General features: G+C 39.8%; 1 protein-coding gene across 1 annotated transcript; it reads right to left on the bottom strand.

The window, feature by feature from the left end:
- Positions 1-721: 721 nt before the first annotated feature.
- Positions 722-21,120, bottom strand: MAP3K8 (mitogen-activated protein kinase kinase kinase 8). The gene is made up of 8 exons (XM_008586134.1): positions 20,892-21,120; positions 18,782-19,140; positions 12,695-12,862; positions 9,900-10,161; positions 8,962-9,068; positions 3,678-3,830; positions 2,735-2,981; positions 722-1,820 (listed from the first exon to the last, which is right to left on the bottom strand). The coding sequence occupies exons 2-8, from the start codon at positions 19,115-19,117 to the stop codon at positions 1,690-1,692; spliced, it is 1,404 nt and encodes a 467-aa protein (XP_008584356.1). The 5' UTR covers positions 19,118-19,140; positions 20,892-21,120; the 3' UTR covers positions 722-1,689.
- Positions 21,121-21,393: the final 273 nt, after the last annotated feature.

The raw sequence follows: 21,393 nt of genomic DNA on the forward strand, positions 1-21,393 counted from the left end.
TGACTCCACCTCCGCCTTCACATAGGGCACTGAATCCCACTGTGCTTCCTCTGCAGTGACATGATCTGTCACCATGAGCAGCATTGTATGAGGAAGAACAGCAGTATTGGAGTCACAAAGGCCTGGGTTCCAACACCAGCTCTATTTGCTTTGTGATCTTGAGCATAAAGGTATCTACCCCTCACTATGTTTCAATTTCCCTTTCTGAACAAAAAAAGGTAACAATGCATATTTCACGTGTGGGTTGTGAGGATTACAAGGGATGGTGTGTTTTATGTAACACATATAAAAGTGTTTAATACTATTCACTCTGTGAGTGACGGATCAGACTCTCCCTCTCAATAGTTTTCACTAGAACGTGGTGTATGTGATTTAAATCTACCTTACACAGAGGCAAGTTAGTTATGAACTTGCCAAACAATAATGGGCAAACAGCATGCAAGTGTGTATTTGAGGGTAGTATAAATGAATAAAAACAAGATGCACAGTAGAGCCTCACTTACCCTACACCAGTGGCTCACAATTATTCTACTTCAATGTACCCGAGGGGTACAACACATTCCAGTTGACAACAGTGGCTTGAGCAGCAGTAGAAGAGAAACATGCAATCTGCAAAACTCCCAGATATTTTTTGCCTGCTTGTGATAGTTTCCCCTCCAACCTATAACCCAGTCTCCATGACCCATCCCCAGTCCCAGCTGGAAATCACACTCTACAATAATTAAGGCAAAATACTGAATTTATTCAGTGATGTGACCAATCACATTGGATAAAAGTGTTGGGGTTCATTTGCATAATGTAAAAACATACTTTCAGTAGGAATACTCACATATTTTACAATTTTAAATATATATATAAAAGAAAGATTCATGAAGGCATTTGATATAAAACATACACAGTATGCTATTTTAATATACAAATGCTTAAAAGAAAATAGAGTCATAAAAATTACAAAAGTAGCATTATCAAGAATTTACAAAAGTTTCCATTTTTTTAAAGCTCACATTTTCATCCTTTGGGATGTACAGAAATTATGTGGTTTACACAGTTTTATCCACATTTAAAACATCGTGTTTTAAATGTTTTAAGCATAGCATGTACAATACAAAATGTTTCCATAGGAACAGAACAGAAACTGTCACTAGTGGCCTGCTGTCAGATGGCTCCTAATTTACCAGCCATTTTAAGACACTAGTTCAGCTTATTGCTACAAAAACCAAGTTCTATTCACCTAAATATAATGAATTCAATTTATACTAAAATCTACTGACAAAGTCTACACCAATATACACAAAACAACTATTCTGAGTTAAATGAAGATCCCATGAGAACCAGGAATAGTAATTTTAGGCTAATATATTATCCTTGTGATTGGTATTTTTAAAATTTTGAGCAAAGTGCACAGTGAATAGAATCAGTCACCAGAAATGATCCCTCCATGAGCTCTAAACGTCTTTCCTTTGAGTCACACCACCTGAGAAATGAGAACTTTAGACCTGGTGTATACTAGAGCAGCTTCACAAATCAAACGCACAAGGGTCACTTGGAGTCCCACTCATGAGTCATTGGAGCCCACCCTGCCCCCCAATAAATGCCACAATTCACTATACAGAGCCACTGTGGAGAGTCAGCAGAACCAACGTCCAGCAGATAAATGCTGTCTTAATTTAGAGCACACGCCACCATCAATCAGCCATATTCTAGTGCTGGTGGACCCCGAACAAGGTTGAAATAGCCGGCCAGCGCTCCAAGGTCTATGTAGAGAGAACGTTGTCTCTTCAGCACCTCAGATTCTTCAGTGCTTCCCGTGCATGAAGAATCTGAAAAGGGAAACATTGAAAAAATAACATAAGTGACAAGGGAGCATGTCCAATGATAAATACCTGTTCTTTCTGCAAAGAAACAATACGTTGGAACCTCATGAAACATGTCTGAGCTCTGGTTTTGTTAAATATTGGTCTTTGGCACTATGGGCTAGTTTATGTAATATGACATAGACCAAAGAGTTCAAAAAGGAGTCAATAAAGATAAGAAATTAGTTAGAAATCCTGGCATATTTTCCAACAGCCCAGATAGTTCTCCTTAACGACAAAAAAGTCAGACAAGAAGCAGGGAAATGCAAATAAGTATTCCAGGCTTGACATCTGGGTTTGGGCTAAATGGATTAAGAATGCCACAGATTTTTAAGAAAAATGGAAAACCTTCTCATTGCATATTTGATGCTCCTGGAATGCATACTGACTTTCCTAAGTGGGAAAGATTCATAGCTGGCAAGGAAATTTTTAAGCAGAGGAAGACAGAAATGCAAGTTGACTTCAAACTCAATATTTTATCTGGGCAGAGCAGGGCCATGAAGTTTCCAACCAAGGACTGCACTTGCTTGCCATAACTGAATTAAATAGGACCTCGTCTTTTACCAACAGCAAAACTGTCATGCTTGGTTTGCTTTTAAAGCCAAATGATAGTCTCTGTTGCAAAAAAGCAAGTCAGCGGCAGTTTCCAATAACCATGTTACCTACACTTGCACTGAAAATTTATTATAATTTGGTGGTAAATTAGCCAATTTTAAGAAAAAATGCTTTTGTTAATATACTTGCTGAAATTTCTCAAGCAATGTATGGTACTCAAGAAGTCATTTCCTAGTTTTCCAAGTGCTTAAAGAACGACATCAGAGGTTTGATGTGGACAGAAAGAGAAGAGAAGCAAAGGCACTGCCCACAGCAGGTGTCCCTACCAGCGATGTTCTCAGGAAGTTCCAACTCCTTCCTACTCAGCAGCCTCTTCCGCTCAAACAGGGCAGAGTCCAGACTCTGACAGCGTGGTTGATCCTCTCTGGGGGGGTTCAGGGCTTCATGTTTTAGTAGGTCTGCTGCTCTTGGGCGGTGATTGGGATTCCTCTCCAGGGCAGCCTCTATCAACTCTCTCATGCCTGGACTGCAGTCATCTGCTATGTCTTCTAATGGAGGCGCTTGCTTGTGGATCTGTCAACAAAGCATCAGTCTAAGCATCAATGGTATGGAAATATACTCTCAATGGGAGAAGCATTCTAGATCTGGAATGGAATTTGTTTCCCACCACATGCCCTGCAGCAAATACAGTTCATACCCTTAACCAAGCTTCCTCTTAATTTCCTAAGGACGGTGCGTTAAACCCATCTTTTGCTTTAATGCTGTAAAAGATATAGGCTAGCTTGGAATAAGCAGTGACAGTTTCACATCAGTGGCCCAAAGGTCCCTTTGAGGTAATGGGGAAATTCTGCTCCTGAATTCCTCAACAGTAAAAATAGGAGCTGCATGTTCCACTGCCAGACTGGTATGGAGAGCAATTATCTAATATTTATTTCTTTTTAAGTGTTCAAAGAACAAATATGACTTCCTTGGCTGAAAGATGTATGCTACTCTGATGCTACTGAATAGTATTTTATTATTACATGTATAATGAATAGAATATAATTTATGCCCAATGCACACTTTGGTAAGTTCCCACTAAAACAGCAATGTTTTCTTTGCAAGAACGGAGTCCCCTTCCATGTGGGAAGAACTTGCAGCCACCTCTCACGGGTCACTATTTTGCCATCAACCCCTTCAGGTGTGGGTGCTATAGAAAGGTAGAGCACTTCCCCATCCCCAACAGGTGGAACTCACACCTGCGCCCAGCCCTGGTGGACCCCCACTTACTATATACAGGTAGGAGGGATAGGCTGAGCGAGGATAACGCTTCACCCAGGGCGGGGTGCCCGTCTGCATGTGGATGAGTGTGGCCCCCAGGCTGTAGATGTCTGCTTTGGTTGAATGGCCCCTGCACAGGATTACCTCTGGGCTCATGTAAATCTGAAAAAGAAGGGGGAAACATCAGCCTGACTGGTCTGGTTTTCCATTTCCATAATCCAGTTCTGGAAATTGGCCCATTCACCTTTATCATATTTATTGCATGCTTCACCCCTTCGGAAGAGAATGCCATTGCTGTGTTCCCTTAAGCTAAGGAGAATAATGCAGACATTCTCTGGGAACCAGGCAGCCTTGGCTGGAGGTGTCTCTGCAGTCTGACAAAGAACATCTTTTTCCACAGAGGAAAAACATGGTTGATCTGGCAGCGAAGGGCCTGGAACCAAGAACTCACCTGGGACTCCCACTCATCAGAGTTCTACAAAGCACTGATGGGGGTAGTTAATTTCTCAATTAAAACACCAATTCCTTTCATATTTAAATGGATGCTACAAACATACTTCTTCACCTGTTCATTATTAAATCGCCAATTATCTATAGTGATAAAGGTGGCAGTAGCCTACAGGGTATTAATGCCAATCGCTTGGAAGGAAAGAACTTAAAGAATAAAATGTAATGCTGCAAAAGTAATCCAATGAGTCATTTCTATGAACTACCTCATTTCTTGCAGCCCAGTGACTAAATATTAAATGCATGCCTGTGATATTATGATATTTATATACCGATTTTCGTCCATGCTTCCTGGCTCATGCTACTCTCTGAACTTATCCTCTCCTTTCTCCTGCTCCTTTTTCTCCCTGAGGCAGGAAAATCCCTAACCTACCTTAGCTGATTGTAGGTCATAAGACCCCCATTTCATGAAGGGTCCCACCCCATGCCCAGGAGGAGGGAATGCTGCACGGAGAGGCCAGGAAAAATCTGAACGGACAGGCCTTGCTGGGTTTCCCCACTCAGTCTATTAGTGTTAGATCACACCCGTTTTATCCAATCGTGTTTCTACACAGTTGTCCATGCTTCAATCATGCTTATGTAATGAAGCTTCCATAAAAACCCAAGAGCACAGAGTTCAGGGAGCTTCCACATAGGTAAACACATGGAGGTTCCTAGAGGGTGGTGCACCTGGGAGGGCACAGAAGCTCTGCGCCCTTCTCCCACACCTCACCCCATACATCTCTTTAGCTGTATCCCTTGTAATATCCTTTTTTATAAACCAGTAAATGTAAGGATGTGTTCCCCTGAGTTCTGTAAGCTGCTCCAGCAAACTAATCGAACCCAAGGAGGGAGCTGTGAGAACATGGGTTTATAGCTGGTTGGTCAGATGTTCCAGAGGCCTGGACTTGAGACTGGCATCTGAAGTGGGGACAATCTTGAGGACTGAGCCCTCACCCTGTAGGATCTGACACTATCTCCAGACTGACAGTGTCGAGATTGAATTGAATTAGAGGACGCCCAGCAGCTGATGTCCCCTAGAGAATTGCTTGCTGGCTGGTGGGGAGAAATCCCCACACATTTGGTCACAGAAGGCAGAAGTTGATCTTCTGTGTTGTTGATTGTTGCTATGTAAGTATAGGAAAGGCTTCGGTGTGTTTTTTCCCACTCACTCAATGCAGTATTAACACTGTATAAGTTCTACTGATGTTTCATAAGTTGATGCTGAATAAGTAGGGCTAGTTTTATAAATAATTTCTCTAAGACGTGTTTGTTACTAAACTTAAAAAAGAAAGAGATAAAGAGAGCAAACACTGGTGGCCAGTGATTTGTATTTATCACCGGTACAGACATATAGCAAACATCCTAATTACCAATATTTAGCTTTACGTTTGTATACCGTCTATTGCATGAACATGGGGAAGGCATCTAGTATTCCTGAAATACATTTCAGAGTAAATAAGGAGAGAACTAGCTTACAAAAACTGGGGAAATTGCCCGGTTTCCCCACCCTAGTCCTGTTCAACTCCTTCCTACAACACACTTCCGGGCTGGCTTCCTTTCACTCACAGCAAACAGGCTACACTAAGCCTCTTATCTCAAACTTTCCCTGCAGCAAAGACAGAGTATTTGGATCTTGAAGGACTTTCTTACTAAATAAAATCAACAAAATTAAAAAATAAACGCACAACATTGTACCTACGAGTGAACAATGATGTACTGTACATTTAAAAATTTGTTAAGAGGGTTGAGCTCATGTTAAGTGTTCTTACTACAATCGAATAAAATTAAAAGAAAAAGAAAAAAAATAGAAATGCAGTATTATTAGCTGTCAAGAGAGAATGCCTATCTCCTCCCTGCCCCCCGAATAAAGCAAGGATTAGGCAAAGTGCCCACCATTGCAGTAGCTGCACACAGGTGGCTTTGCAAGCTCCATGGGACTGCACACCATTGCAGGATTAGGGGATATCAATATCCTGTCCAACCTGGTGGCCCGGGTGCTGCCCCTAGGCAGACCCACAGAGCTTCATGGCTCAGAGATCCTGCTTCCTCAAGCTTTGCAAGAGCCAGAACAGCCAGACCAGAGAGCAGAAGGGTATGATGTTCCAGCACTCTTCAGCCTAGCTGACTGGAAGGCACCAAACAGGCCTGGTGAGACAAAGGCAAGGTTCCCTGAGAGTTCTACGTCCCCAGGCATGGTCACTGGAGCAAGGGAATCTTGATGGTGGGATCTAGCCTTCACTTCTCAGCATGTTTATTAGAAAGGGAAGGAGACGGTGTGTCTCTGTATGTGTGCACGTGATGATTATATGTGATGTGTGCATGTGATGATTACAGAAGGCAAAACCAAAGAGACTCAGAAGAAAATAAGAACTTCTAAAAAAAGACCATGATATAAAGAATTCTAATTCATTGTTTACATTCACCATTTATTCTTTCTCTGTGCCATATAACTCAAAAACCATAGATTAAATATATGCCATATTAACCTGTATATATATTACATGGTTACAATATAATGTTCTGAGTATGAATGCTTAGAGAGAGAGAGAGAGAGAGAGGGATCAAACAGAGGTGACCAGTGTTTGTATTTGTGAGCTGTACTGGGGAGATCAGAAATTGACTATAGCTATGCAGTAGCCATGTGATCAAGTTCTAATGGAAGAAAATCTGCATGGTTGCTTCTGTCTAATTATATCTTATTGGCTCTTTAAGTGTGAAGAGTAAAAGCACACTTGGTGAAATGTTTCATTGGTGACTTCACAACCTTGCTCATTATCAAACTTCGACTTGTGAGTACTGTACAGCTAGTAAATGCAAGTTGTTTAGAAGAGAGTTTATAACTATGAACAAACACCAAAGCCAGTTTTGCATTGGCAGTTTGCATTAAAAAGCAATTTGCATTTGCTGAAAATAATGTGATCCAAATACTATTTGGGAGTGAAATATGCAATTATTCTATATCCAAGGATTCTGATAGAGAATCCCAGAAAGGACGTGTCTTTCTCCAGCATTGCAAAATGTTCAATTTGACCACATTGCCAGGAAGAGAAAGGTATTTTCCATCTTTAATACCATAAATAGTTTGTTTCTTAAACTGGCTCCAGGAAAAAGGGTGGACTGTTACATATCTGAATTCCTGACTAATGCCAAAATATGCTGAAACAGTTTCCAAAGCAAACATGTCGTAAGCATTAAGTCTTATTAGATTTTGTGCTTTTGTGAAGTATTCTTAAGATCTGGGGACTAAACACTCTTAAAAAAAAATCTAGTTTTCTCTTCTGAATATTATTCTGCTGAAAGACTATAAAGACTCCTCTCTCAAGTATTTGCCAGTAATAATGTCAGTAATATCAAACACAAGACTTTTTTCTGCTGCTCAGGAGAGTCTTTGCTTTGAGAGAGTTAAGAAAAGGCTTATAGAATCTTGATTTGAAAAGAAGATGATTTTTTTTCACTGTGATTCAGTTCAGTGCAGCACATATACTAGCTAACAAAGGGTTGTCCTCTGGTTGACACCAAGATGAATCTGGTAACTTGAGGCCCAGGTGCAGCCAAGGACCCTCTCTCTGTTTCCCATGGGCACTTCCTGCAGAGAGAAGGGCATGGGATGGGGCGGCTCAAGCAGTGAAGCTTCCATGGTCGTGCAGAGGGGCCAGAGGGGCAGCTTCTGCACCATTTCCCTTCCCAGTTGCATCCGACCCCAAGCCCATCATAGCCTACTGTAAACTAAATTGCTGAACTTTAAATAATTACAGTACATTTAAAATAGGTCCTTCCAACAAAGTGTGGGGACCGCTGAAATACCACTGGGGGCACAGTCCTCATTAGCCTTGTCTGTCTGGTGTCCACAACAGCCTGCCACATAGCAGATGCTCAATAAATGCTTGCTAAATGAATCAATCATTCAGTTCAATAATGTGGATGTGAAGTCAAATGTATTATTTGAAAGCCCATGAATGTAGATTCAGGAAATACTTTTTGTTTTTTGTTTGGTTTTGTTTTTTGCTTCACAGATTAGTTAAATACTATAACTATTTTATATCTTCAAATAAGATTTATTTGTGCTCACTACTTGAGGTTGATTATAGGATCCCTAGGATTAAAAATAAGCCTTGTCAGTGCTCGATAAATATTAATGACCATGATAATTAAGACTATAATTGGACCAAAACTTAGTGATGTTAGTTATATTAGTTTTATACTTTAATAATATATTAGTTATATTAATAAGTTATATAGTGGTTAGAGCTTAGGCTTAGACTCAGAAAGAACAGGGTTCAAGTCTGGGATCTATCACTAGCTGGGTAACTTTGAGCACTTTATTTTAATCTTTTCAAGCTTATTTCCTTATTGTAAAATGCGATTAATAATAGTACCTGCCTACGATAATAGTATTTACCAACAACAGGGTTGTTGTAAGGATTAAATAACATAATTCATTTAAAGTGCTAAACTTATAAAGTTAACTATAATTCCATAGTTGTTTTTTTAAATCTGTGGTTAATATCAATTTTGCATTTCATTACTTCCAAATGTTTTATATCATATATATCAGAATATATTACAAATATGATTGTGTATTATAAATAACACAGCAAAAATAAATAAATAAATAAATAAATAAAGTGCTATACTTAGTCCTGGGCACAGAGCAAGTGATCATTAAATTTGTTCCAGTGATAATAATGATTTAATGCACTGATTTTCTTCCTCTTCTTTGTCCTTCTTTCCCATAGTAATCTTAGAAAATTTTTTCTTTTTACTTTTAATAAGATATTAACCATTTTCGTGTGAATATAATTACCTCTGTTCCTCGAAGGTCCTTAGGAAAATAGATATCTTCAGTCATCTGAACACTTAGGCCAAAATCCACCAAAACAGCTTTTGTGGACATGAAAACAATGTTGCTTGCTATAATGAGAAGGCAATTTTTAGCATAAAATCAGCTATATATCCATAAATAAAATGAAAACATTATCTAAAACAACAATGAATCCCATATCAGAACAGATTGAAATGCTTTCCCTAATGAGATGGGTGTGTTATCACATTTGAAAGAGGATGGTGAATCGCAGGGAGAGTTTAGGTGAAAATCAGTTCAGATCCCTCAAGAATTCAGCCAATGTGGGTATAAGTGACTGTAGCCATTAATAATGTTCAAGAGCTTGAGTTTCAAATTCTAAGTTAGAAACATACTATTTTATTAGCAAGCCACTTTTCTAAAGCAAAAAAGTAAAATACTCATTTTTTTCCCAGTGAAAGCTGTGCTAGTCCAATTTAGCACCAGGGATCACAGGCTGCTAGTGGGTCTCTCTTGTTTGTCTCCTCACCACACATCTTACTCTTAGAAGGCAATCAGCAAAGGCTTGTTTAGTCGATTACTGTCAAACTTATGTTCAAAATTAAAAAGCTATTTGTTTCTCAAAAATACATGACTGCATGTATGTGTTTAAGTAAATTACTATTTTGAAAGCCTTGTTAACAAGGGCACAAAGTTTCTGGTGTGGCCAGAATCTTTTCAACAACTGTTGGGTGATCATCCTTCCCTACGACTTTGAAAGCTGCAGCAACCCCACTTGATTCTAACACATGTCTCAGGAGCGTAAAGAAGGAAGGTGGGCCATGCTCCAAGGGAGCTGTCCTCCTTGCCACTAAGCATTTTCAGACTGAAGGGAAGACCCCATTTGCCTCCTGATAACTAGTCTCTTTAAGCCAAAAAGGGATACATCCAAAGATACTCACGCTTAATGTCATGGTGAATCACTTTCTTTGAGTGTAAAAAATCAAGTCCCTTGAGAACATGCTTTGTCACCCAAATAATTTCGAATTCTCTCATTGGTCCACAGCTCTCCAGCTTCTCCAGAACAGACCCTCCTTCGCCTGCTTCCATAAAGAGATGGACAGTTTCACCCCAAAGGACTGCACCATATAACTCAGCGATGTTCTCATGCCGGAAGCAAGCCTGGATTTCCACATCGGACGGCTTAAATTGATCCACTGGGATCTAGAACACAGTAATGAGAGCAAGATTCTCAACAATCCTGAGATAATTTTTAAAATATACTATACAGATCAACCCACAAACCAGCAGGCAAATATATGCCTTCAAGACCTTTATGAAACTGCACTGCTGAGTTAAAATAATGTTTACCTCAGAGCTGCCTTCAGCTTTAGGTATAAAACACAAAACAAAATTGTGAAATTTTCATTTAGAGTCTAGAAATCCAACCAAGGTTTTAAAATCAGGAACAAATCAAGCATGATAATATCCCAACATTATACATATAATTTCTATGGCACCTAGATTTTGAGTTATATTTTTAATATTTCAACTTGTTGTGAGATAATATAAAGTCTTTGGTCCCACAGTTCATACTCTAGCAATGCATTTAAAATAAACATTGGTTATCCATCTACTCCATGGAAAACTGGACAGTTAATAATAAAGAAAGAAGTAGCTCTTTCAGTGCAGATAGATTTGTAAATATCTCAAAAATATAGTAGCAGGTGAAAAAAACAAGATGCTGAAGTACATATTTTATGTTCCCATTTGTACAAAATTTTTAAACTATACACACATACGTGCATAGAAAATTTCACGAAGGACGCATAAGAGCCCATTAAGAGGAGTTGCCTCAAGGAAGGGGATCTCATTCTTCAATCTACACTTTTTTGAACCTGTTTGAGGCTTTCAATCATCTGTGTTTTCTTTTTTAGAAAAAATGAGCTTAAAAATTATATATAAGTACATGCAGTGGATTGAATTATATCCCCCCAAACTCACTGAAGCTTGAATTGTGTCCCCCAAGTTTTATGTATTAGAAAGTTAGCCCCACTGTGACTGTTAAGAGGGGGGAAAATCCTATTATGGTAATTGAAAGGTGGAGCCTTGAAGAGGTGATTGGATTGTAGGACCATGCCATAGTGAATGGATTAAAAATGGTGGTCAGGGGTGTGGTTCTGAGGGCTTTAAAAGAAGAGGGGAGTCTGTCTTTCTCTCTCTCTCTCTCTGCTTCCACAATCTTGCAATGTGAGACCCCTGGGTCGCTGTCACCATCACTGGATGGACTTTGGACTTCCCAGCCTCAGAAACTGTAAGCAATAAATTTAGTTTTTCTTTATAAATCACCCATTTTGAAGTATTTTGTTATAAGCAACAGAAATGGACGAATACAATACTACAAGGAAAACACATCCACAAAGCTATTTTCCAATGTTTTTTTTGATGAAACTGAGTAAGAGACACTTTGGTTCTAAGACCTTTATAAAAAATCTTTAGATTTTTTAAAACAATTTGAGCATGTATCCTCTAAACGTAAGCCTCAAACAGCTTATCAAAATTCTTCCTCTTTTTCCTTTTAATAATAGATACTCTAGCAAATCCTTATGAAGAAGTGTATGAGGCCAACATACTGCTGGTCTTTTAATTATGATAAGAGAGACTGATACATAATATTCAGCAATTACTTTTTATTGTATTTTTTGTTAATCAAAATGAGTATATTTTGTTTTATTGCACTTAAAAAATTAATTAAAGCAAAACGAACATAAAAGTGTAAAAACAGTAAGTGTCTAACTCAACAAATGATCAACTGAACACATAAATGTAACCCCCATCTAAATCAGAAAACAGAACCCAAGAAACCCCCTTTTGACCCCTTCCAGTCACTACTCCCCACTGTCCTGACGTCCAGCAGCGCAGATTTGTTTTGCCTGTTTTTATCCTTTATATAAATGGAATCTCATACAGTATGTCTTATTTTGTGTCTGGCTGTTTTGGTCTGACATAATGGTTATGAGATTCACCTACACTGTTATAGTTGTAAATCATTTATTCTCTTTCCTGTCCAATATTCCATTGTGTAAATATACCACATTTCTGCACCTAGGAAAGTTTCCAGTTTGTAACTCTTACAAACAGTGCTGATATGAACATGCTACTACACAGCTTTTAGTGACCACGTGGACATGCCTCTGTTGGGTGTACCTACGAGAGTGGAATTGTTGGGTCATAGGGTGTGTGAATACTTGGCTTAGGGAGATACTACCAAACAGTTTTCCAAAGTGGCGGCACTTCAGCAGTTACTGTTTAATAAGAAGAGATGGGATCTTTTCAATAATTGGTGTATTAAATTCTGCCCTTTCAATTTGCAGTCCTGGGAAGACTTTTGTTTTCCCAGTTGCTGCTTCTCTGCGAGCAGCACGTAGATTGGCTCTCACACTGCAGGACAGTTACCCTCCATTCCACTTCAAGACAGATGATGTTATCCAAACTGCTGCTCAGGAAGCCAGCACTTTCCTTTTAATCGTCAACAAACTGAATTAAAAGCAACTATGCACCTAAGCCAAGGTTTAGGGGCTGAATGGGCCCAAGAAGCAAGCAAATCCAGAAAAACAAAGGCTTTGGTGCAAGGTACACTTAGGTAAGATCCAGTCAAAGAGTAAGAACCTTTGGTTAATGCAAACTAAAAAAAAAAACAAACAAAAGCCAGAATGCCAAACAAACAGTGAGCCTTGTCTGGTTTGAAAGTACATACCAGCTTACACGCCATTCTTTTCTTTGTCTTCATATCTAGTGCTAGGTACACTTTTCCAAAGGCCCCCCGAGGAATGAAATCGGAGCCAATATTCCTGTAGGTCAGCTTCCAAGGGATGAGTAGGACATCTGAGTCTATTTGGTAACGTCCATTTTGGGGAGTGATTACCTAGAACAAAATAAAAACAGGAGAGGGTGAGAATTTCAGCAAAGTTGGCTGTTTCTAGGACCCACCCATTAGAAGTTTGTTATTTCAGAAGCATTCTTACACAGTGTTTGAAATCAGTGTCGCCATGTGTAATCCTAACACTGTACAAGGACTATATTTAGAGCTTGAGCAAGACAGAGAAAGCATGTAACAGACATAGGTCCCTGGTCAGACCTGGTCCTATTTCCATCTTCTCATGAGTAATTAGTTGCCAAATAGAACTTTGAAAATTATTTATTTAAGGGAGCATGACTGCGTGACCAAAAGGCTGAAAATAAAGATTGCATAGATATAAAGTGTGCCTGCAGGTTGACTTGTTTCTATTAACATGTGCTAACCTGTTAGTCCACATAGCTATTGCTCACCGTGATGCACACAGAGAGAGTGTGGAAATTAACTGACGATCACGGAGGATTTTGGAAAACAATGTGTTATGCCAGAGCTATGAGTTGACAGTGCTACATAAACAAAGCAAGGGCTCAATTATTTCTCATCTACTTACTCATTTAATATTTACTGTGCGCATAGTATAAGCTAGGTACCATGTTTGGCACTGAGGAGGCAGCCACAAACAAGAGACAGGTGATCCCTGACCTCTGAGAGTTCAAGAGCAAGCAAACATTTAGAACTAGATGTTTCAAAACCAGTCAACCTCAAAATTAAATGAGATATATCCTGACAGCAATGTGGGTTACAAGGGTGTGTGCATTTGCCAAAGCTCACCAAACTGGACATTTAAGAGCTGTGTATTTTACTGCATATAAAGTATATCTCAATCTCTAAAGAGGAAAAAGCGAAAATAATTATCACTAAAATGAAAAAAGTTAATATAGTAATCTATAGGAAATATGACCTGGAGGACATGCCTAAAAGATGTCTAAAGTGTCATTTCAAGGGATAAACAGTCTCAAAAATACTAGTTTCTTCTAAATGTGATTAGTAATATTGTCGGTTCAGGTTATGAATTTAAGAATTATGAAACTATCCAAGGACATTGAGTTATTTCAAGTTCAAGCTGAAGGGGAAGGTGATAACCCCCCAAATCTACCGCATGAGAAAAGAATAAAGCCCTGATTCATCTGCAGATGCCCAAGGCTCCCCACTGGGCCACTGCTACAGGAAGAGTTCTAGTAACCTTAAGGCTTGTTCATTTGGCCTCCATTCTGGCTAATTTTAGCTACAGATCCCACAAAGCGATGTGTTCACTAATTAGTCAGGGAATGAAGCAGAAAATAACTCTAATACTTAGAAATGCAAAGTCACTAAATTTACAGATTAAATATTTACTGAGTGTTTCTGCATAGGGATCTAGAGGGAATATGAAGACATACAGACCACGGTCTTGCCTTGTTCAAAATATGACCTCCTTTCAAGGAGTGTGTCACTTCTAGTTGCCAGAGGCTTCTTTTTGCAGCATGCCAACAACGTGGTGAATTCAGTCTCTTTCCACATTCAGACAGAACCATACTCACAGTAATCAGCTGGCTCGCTTGTTTCCTCTCTCTTGTTATTAAATATTTACAGATCTAATTCACTGCGCCCTGCAGTTCACCATTTCAGTGTTTAACTCACGTTCGTGAAGGTTTTACTTTTGTCCAACCTTAATGTGTTATTTCCCAATCCGACCCAGTGTCCTCTTTCTCTGTTCAAGAGAACCAAGGGTAACAATAGCAGCCTTGTGCTGAGTGCTAATTGTGGGCCAGGCACTGTGCTCAGTACTGTAACACGCTATCTCATCCAAGTCTACCACAATCCTCTGAGGGAAGGACTATTTTTATCTCTAATGCACAGATGAGGAAACTGCCTTCAAGAGGCTAAGTAACTTGCTAGTCAGGGCCCGAGTTGGGATTCAAACTCAGGTCTGTCTGATCCCAAAGCTACAGTTCCTAGTCTTTGGGGAAGAGCCTTTTATCTTCTAGAAGGCTATAATTAAAGCTGAGCTATGAGGAAAACCCAGTTATTAAAAGCCTGCATTTACATGCCACCAAGTACACCTTAGCTCTCCCCTACTTAGGTTGAATACTGCAAATTCCTTCAGCCTTATTTTGCCACCTCCTGTGTTCTGGGGACCCTGCTCTGAATGCCCCGTGAGTTTTCCATGGCTACTTTGATGATAAGCCCTGAACTTCCAGTGTGATGTCCAAGTCCTGACCAGTTTGCAGTTCTGCAAAGTCCCTGGCTCTTTCCTGAGCCCCAGACGTTGCCTATTTGGATTTAAGGGAGGTTTCTTCTTTCTAGGGGACCCTCCCTCTTATGGAACTCTATGCTGTCTTTCTTTCTCCCATTCCTCAACTTACCAAAGTCATCTTCAAGTGCAGACATGATAAGCACGCTTTCTATTTCTTCATCCAGACCACCGTCTATACTAAACAATGCTAGGCCCAGGAGTGGCACTTAAGAAAAATTCTTAGGTATTTTAGTAAGAATAAATTCCATAAGTGATCTGTGTGATATGGCTACTATGGAACAGATGTGATATCAGAGCCATACCATCGAGAACGAAGCCACAGCTGGCTCTGTCCTTCTATGCTGGTCACACAACACATGGACCCCCATGTTCAAGTTCTGGGCTATAAGATTGGCACTGGCATTGGCATAAGCTCAAGTTCAGGGGCACTACCCAGATGATGGAAAAGTTAACACTACTCTACATGAGAAGTAGCAAACACAATTAGAAATGGTTGTGAAAGAAGAAAGAAGACCTGAGGAGCACGCAATTTTTAAAATATTGGAAGAACTGTCATAAGGAAGGGGAGTAACAATTGCACACAACAACTACAATCACAATGGCTTGCATTCATTAAACACTCACTGTGTAAGCAGGTCACATGCATTCCAAACAATAATCCTATGGAGTAAACGCCATCACGCTACCACTTTACTGATGAGTAAACTGAGGCAGCTAAGCCATTTCAGAGCTGAGCTACATACCCAGGTGCTGAATTCAAGGCCCACAGTCTTCACAACTGTTCATCATATACACCTTTTCTATGGCCAAAAATTAGGACGAGGACTCAGGGGAGTCAGAGATGGATTTTAGTTCTATATAAGAAAGAACTTTCTTCCATTTAGAACTGGACAAATAGGAAACTAAATGCCCCAGTATGTGATGAGTTCCTCATCATGACAGATGTTCAAGCACAGACCAAAATGCTCCATCAATTACTGGAGATGTTTAAGGGGGTGATTCAAGCATCAGACAGAGGGCTGGACTCAAGTATCTTTAAGGACTTTTCAACTGTGAAAAGCCATGACTCCATGACTAACTCCTGAGGAATATCATTCAGCATCTCACACTCATATCCATTAATGAATCCTTTGGGGCCCTTTGGCTGCCCGTATAACCACCAAAGAGTTGAGTGTTTAGAACCCATTTTAGATTATTCAACCCCAGGTCAGGTTATGAATTGGCCTAGACTATAAATAACTTGTAGCACTCTTTACACAAAGCAATTCCTGGTTTAGTCCCCTAAAGTTTCTTCCCCAGGTCTTTCTGGATGTTGGTGGAATCTTTAACAAATATTATTTTCAGAAAAATAGCATACACTTACACACACACATACACACACACACACACACACACACACACACACACACAGAATACCACCCAACATGCCTGTGCTTTAGGATATTTTTATAATTCCTGGTTCTCCACCCTGTCTTATTAACTCTACAGCATCATGGTTGTTGGCTGCCTGAGTTTGCCAGGTCTCTGTGCCTCCAGGCCTTTGCACATGCTGTTCCCTTCATCTGGACTCCCCTGTCCCCACTTCCTCTGGCTGACTCCAACTCAGTGCTTCAGACCTTGGCTTTGGCACCCATCCTTCTTGGAAGCCTGTGCTGCTGCTCTCCCTCCCTCTACCCACATCCCCAGAGCAATCAGGGCATCGTTGTACTGGGAACTGGCACACTGTATTATAATTGCCTATTCGCCTGCCTTCCACACGCACCAGGCAGCAAGCTCCCAGAGGCACAGTGAGACTTGCCTCCTGTACCATCCTGTCTGGCATTGCCTATGATTAGAGAAGACAAGCCCCCATTCTTAGGTTATTATTTATGCACAGACCTGTGATAGGTTACTAGCAGTCACAGGGATGTATCTGATCTTTAATGGCAGCAACAGGAAAATCAACGATGGTCCCCAGAGCCATTGACCCCTGGGTTGATTTGCCTAGTGAGGCCAGGCCAACATTCTTGTTTATTTTAAGGTCCTCTTCTCATTCCATTCTATTTTTCAGTTTTCTTGCTTTGTATTTTATATTCTTGCTCATTTAAAAAAAAATTTTTTTTTAAGTTTTAAAGATCCCTGCCTTTATGATATGTCCTCTTCTTAAGTTTCCTCCTCAATATTCTTTGTTCATTTACAGAGCACAGGTTCTATGGTAGGTAATGAAACACCTTATCTTACTCTTTCCTGATAAAATTGTTACTTCCTTTTAATGTTTTAGATTCTTTCCTTTTCTGCATTAGCTTTTCTGGCCCCACTCCTAAAAACTTTGGAAAGCTATTTCTTTGTTTTCCTTATAATTTTCTTGAATTCCCTTCTTTATATTCACAGTGAAGTTCTATGGTCCATCTCTTATCAGTCTGATGGGCCAGGGGAATGGCCAAACACAGTCTAATCTGTACATATTTACAAGCAAGAATTATTTGTTTATTCTGTATGTTCTCATTTGGAATACCCGTTTAAACAAATAAATATATAAAAAACATGAGAAAAATACATACACAATTATATTCTTTATGATAGACATATATATTATTTTGAACCAAAGTTCTCCAGCTATACTTTAGCTAAGAAAATCAGGTATTGCTCCTAGTTCAGATTATTACTTCCCATGTATAAAAGGAAACAATATTCAGAAGGTAAACTCCAGTCAACTATTAAATACAGTTTGGTATATCCAGACCAAAGCAATGTAAAATGTAATCTTGCTTCATATCGAGTTACAGCTGAACACAACTGGCTTCTAACCAAACAATTCACTACATAGTTGACCTAAATTACTGTGTTGTTTTTAATTAAATGAATGTAGTATGCAAAAAAACCAAAATAATTAAGTATTTTGTCCAGACTCTCATTTGACAGACTTTCCCCCAACGTTAGCCATTTTGCCACTTAGATATACCAAAGGAAAGAGAGTCATTCTCAACAATAAGTAAGTTTTGCAGGTTACCACCTACTCCTTTGCAAATTGTTCTTTTTTAAAAAGTAGAACACCTTTAGTCAGCACCTACATTCACCTTTGACACGTTAAGAGTCTGCCAGAATCCCAGACACACGTAAACACTTCACCTGATCTACTACTGTGGCAACAAAGTGTTGCTACAATATTTTGGATTATTTGCATACTTGGGATGACTAAGGAAATATATCATTTGTCATTCATACTTTGCCAATTAAAGAGAGTGAATCTGTGCATAGCTATGTACTGCCTACAAACTACATTTTTGCAAGAATTGAATTTAGTCAGTATTAATCTTATGATACTTCAAGATGTGACAAGAGAGGAGCAAATAATTCAGCCTTCAAAAAAATTAATTAGAGACAAAGTGTTTATTCCTCTTGCAGATGGATTCTCATTTAGCCTTTTTCTTCTGCATAAATGATAAATGAGCTTTTTAATGAATTGTTAAATTAGAATACATTCTACTTAATTACCTTTTTGTAGAACTACTACTAAAATATGGTCAGGACTCTTTAAATGGAACATTTAATGAAGACTTTTTTCATCATGGAGGTGATTCTTACTGAAAATTACATTTTTAAAAATCATACCTGGGAGCCAGTCTAAACCAAGTTCGAAAGCTACTCTCATTAAAAGAAGCTGCAGTAGTAAAGCTGAACACACAGCACTCAACTGATCAGAAAAAACATACCATGTTTAATAAAATTCCAGATTCCTGTGGTCGGTGTCCATAAAAATGCTTTGTGGTATTGGATATGTGGTTGGCAAAAGCAAGCAAATCCTCCACAGTTCCATATCTGACTGATGACAACCAAGGCACCTCTTGGCCACTTAGCAGCAGAGACTCCGAACGTTCCTCATTTTGATTACTGTCTTGACACATAGTCAGTAGGCTGGGTTCATAAACTGCTGGCTCTTCACTTGCATAGAGATTTTCCATAATGTCTATTACATCTGACACGTTTAAATGTTTAATCAATAAATCAATTTCTTCTTTATTGTCACTTCCAGTGCTCATGAACTCCATTACGGCTGCACTTTCAGGAGAGTCTACAAAAGAATGCACAAATACTTAGCTTACTACATTTGTATTTGCATTTGAGACCAATGGGAAACTGACATAAAAGGACTGGGAATCGGCTTCTATATGCCTCTGTTTATAAAATGAGGGTTCTGTGTCAATAGCGTGTGTGAATTCAAGTTGACAGTGCGGAGTTGAAAGGGACCTTGGATAACCTTCAGTCCAGCTCACTTTGCAGAGGAGAAACCTGAGATCCAGAGAGCTTACTAGTTACTCAGGGAGTTGGTGGCATCAGCTACAGCCACTGAAAACAAACTTTCACTAAACATAAACACGAATAAAGAACAGCTCAGGAATCTTTGAAGAGCTGAGGCTCCAGTCTCTTTACAGCTTCCAACCTTGCACAGCCCAGATGTTGCCTCAAAGTAGCATCCCCCATGCAAGAATCACTATGGCTTTTGTGCCTTGGGTGACTTCAAAGAAAAAGGATTACTTTACTAAATTCAGGAGCTAACCTGGAAAATAAGTCCAGGCCCTGACAGCCAGAAGCATGTAAAACGGATTTTCAGCTAAGGAGATTTGATGATGATAGGTCCAATTTCAGGAATAATTCTGATGCAAATAAATTAAACAGCTCACTGGAAGGGGGACAGCCAGCCTCAAATTCAAGTTCTCTCAGTGATGAGTATGAGAAAGGACACAATTCATTTAACCTGTGGTGCAGCTGTCCCCTACTGAGACCAGAATTCTTTAAGAGTACAAAGCAAACATTTCTAGGGTCCCAGAACATTAATTTAATATGTAGATAAATGACCCTCTAGGAGCTGTGGTAGTAGAAAAGGGCCAGGAAACCTAAATCTGTCATAAACAAGACAAGGGAAAAACCAACTGAATATATTTGCCAAAACTGCATTTCGTTTTTTTTTTTCCTTTTTGTTTTTTTTACTGACCGGTAACGGGATCGCAACCCTCGGTGTCGCACCCATACTGGGGACCGGCAACGGGATCGCAACCCTCGGTGCTGCGCCTGCACCGCGCTCAGCCAGTGAGCGGGAACCGGTCTCCACATGGGATCCGAACCCTCGGGGGGAGCGCTGCCGCGCTCCCAAGCGGCGCACTCTCCAGTGCGCCACCAGGCCGGCCCTGCATTTCGGTTTTTAAATACAAGTCTGGTGCTACACTTGGAGATCTGTACATGAGAAAAAGAAGAAGAAAAAGTAAAAAGTGACACTGTTACTAAGGATTTTAAACAACTCCTTCCCAAAAGAGAAAAGGATCTGAGAGATCAAAGAGACTTTTGAAGCATGTCTATTTAAACCACTGTCCTCCTAAAAGCAGAGCCTCTCTCCGAAAGATATTTCAGGTTCTTGAAGGCACAAGCCATTAACACACACAACACTCGGTGCGAAAGCCACAGATCAACTTGGAGCTTCAGTTCAAAGCTCCAGGAAATGCTACACCGTGGGCCACCTGTACACATGACCCAGCCATCTGAGTCTGAGTGAATTTCATTTGACAAAAGAACTACACAATTTAGTGTCACTATTAACTTACTTGATGGTCATTTTCTGATGTGCAAATTGTGCCACTGGAAAGCCATGTAGCAAGCAAGCATCCTACAGTCTAACATTCCTCTAGACTCAGACTGCTGGGGTCGAATCTCGCCCCTGCCCCGCCCCCCCACCCTTCAATTACTGCCTGCAGGTGTTGGGCAAGTACCTTAACCTCTCTGTACCTCAATTTCCCCCATCCGTAAAATGGAAATAATAACAGTGCCTACCTCATGAGGTGGTTGTGTGGATTAAATGAATTCATGTGCATAAGGTGCTCAGCACAGTGTCCGGTGCAAAGTAAATAAGCCGTGTCATTTGTAGCTGCTTTATGTGCATAAAGAGAGAACTGCATCAGACGTCTGGCTGTGCAGATACTGCATTACCCCCTTTCTCATCTGCAAATGGGATGTGGCTACCTATTCCCCTGGCTTCTTCAGTCAGTTTTGAAGATTGTATCTGAAACAAGAGACAAAAAAAAAGGCAGAAACCTATGAAATGCTTTGATGGCTGTTATCACCACAGTTAAATCTAGAGAGGAAAGGCAGCTTCCTCTCAGAAATCTTGTATATCTTTGAGGGAGATGGTGATTCAGGTTCGTTCTTGGAGTCTGTTAAGTTACGAAAGGAACGTCTTAGTTTAATAGAGGAACATTTGACTTTGGTTTCACCGAACTGTTTAGTTGCAGTTTCTGCTCGTAGAATTTACTGGAAAAACAGAAGTTAAAAGAAA

This window comes from Galeopterus variegatus, unplaced genomic scaffold (assembly GCF_000696425.1).
Source record: "Galeopterus variegatus unplaced genomic scaffold, G_variegatus-3.0.2 Scaffold3845, whole genome shotgun sequence".
NCBI classification, from domain to species: Eukaryota; Metazoa; Chordata; class Mammalia; order Dermoptera; family Cynocephalidae; genus Galeopterus; species Galeopterus variegatus.

What these genes read in the sequence shown, in the direction of transcription:
- MAP3K8 (XM_008586134.1), bottom strand. Translation starts at nt 19,117, where the DNA reads ATGGAGTTCATGAGCACTGGAAGTGACAATAAAGAAGAAATTGATTTA. An exon ending in GATTCACCATGACATTAAGC is followed by an intron (nt 9,069 to 9,899) that starts GTGAGTATCTTT and finishes TTCTCATTATAG; the next exon opens with CAAGCAACATTGTTTTCATG. An exon ending in ACTTCCTGAGAACATCGCTG is followed by an intron (nt 1,821 to 2,734) that starts GTAGGGACACCT and finishes TTCCCTTTTCAG; the next exon opens with ATTCTTCATGCACGGGAAGC.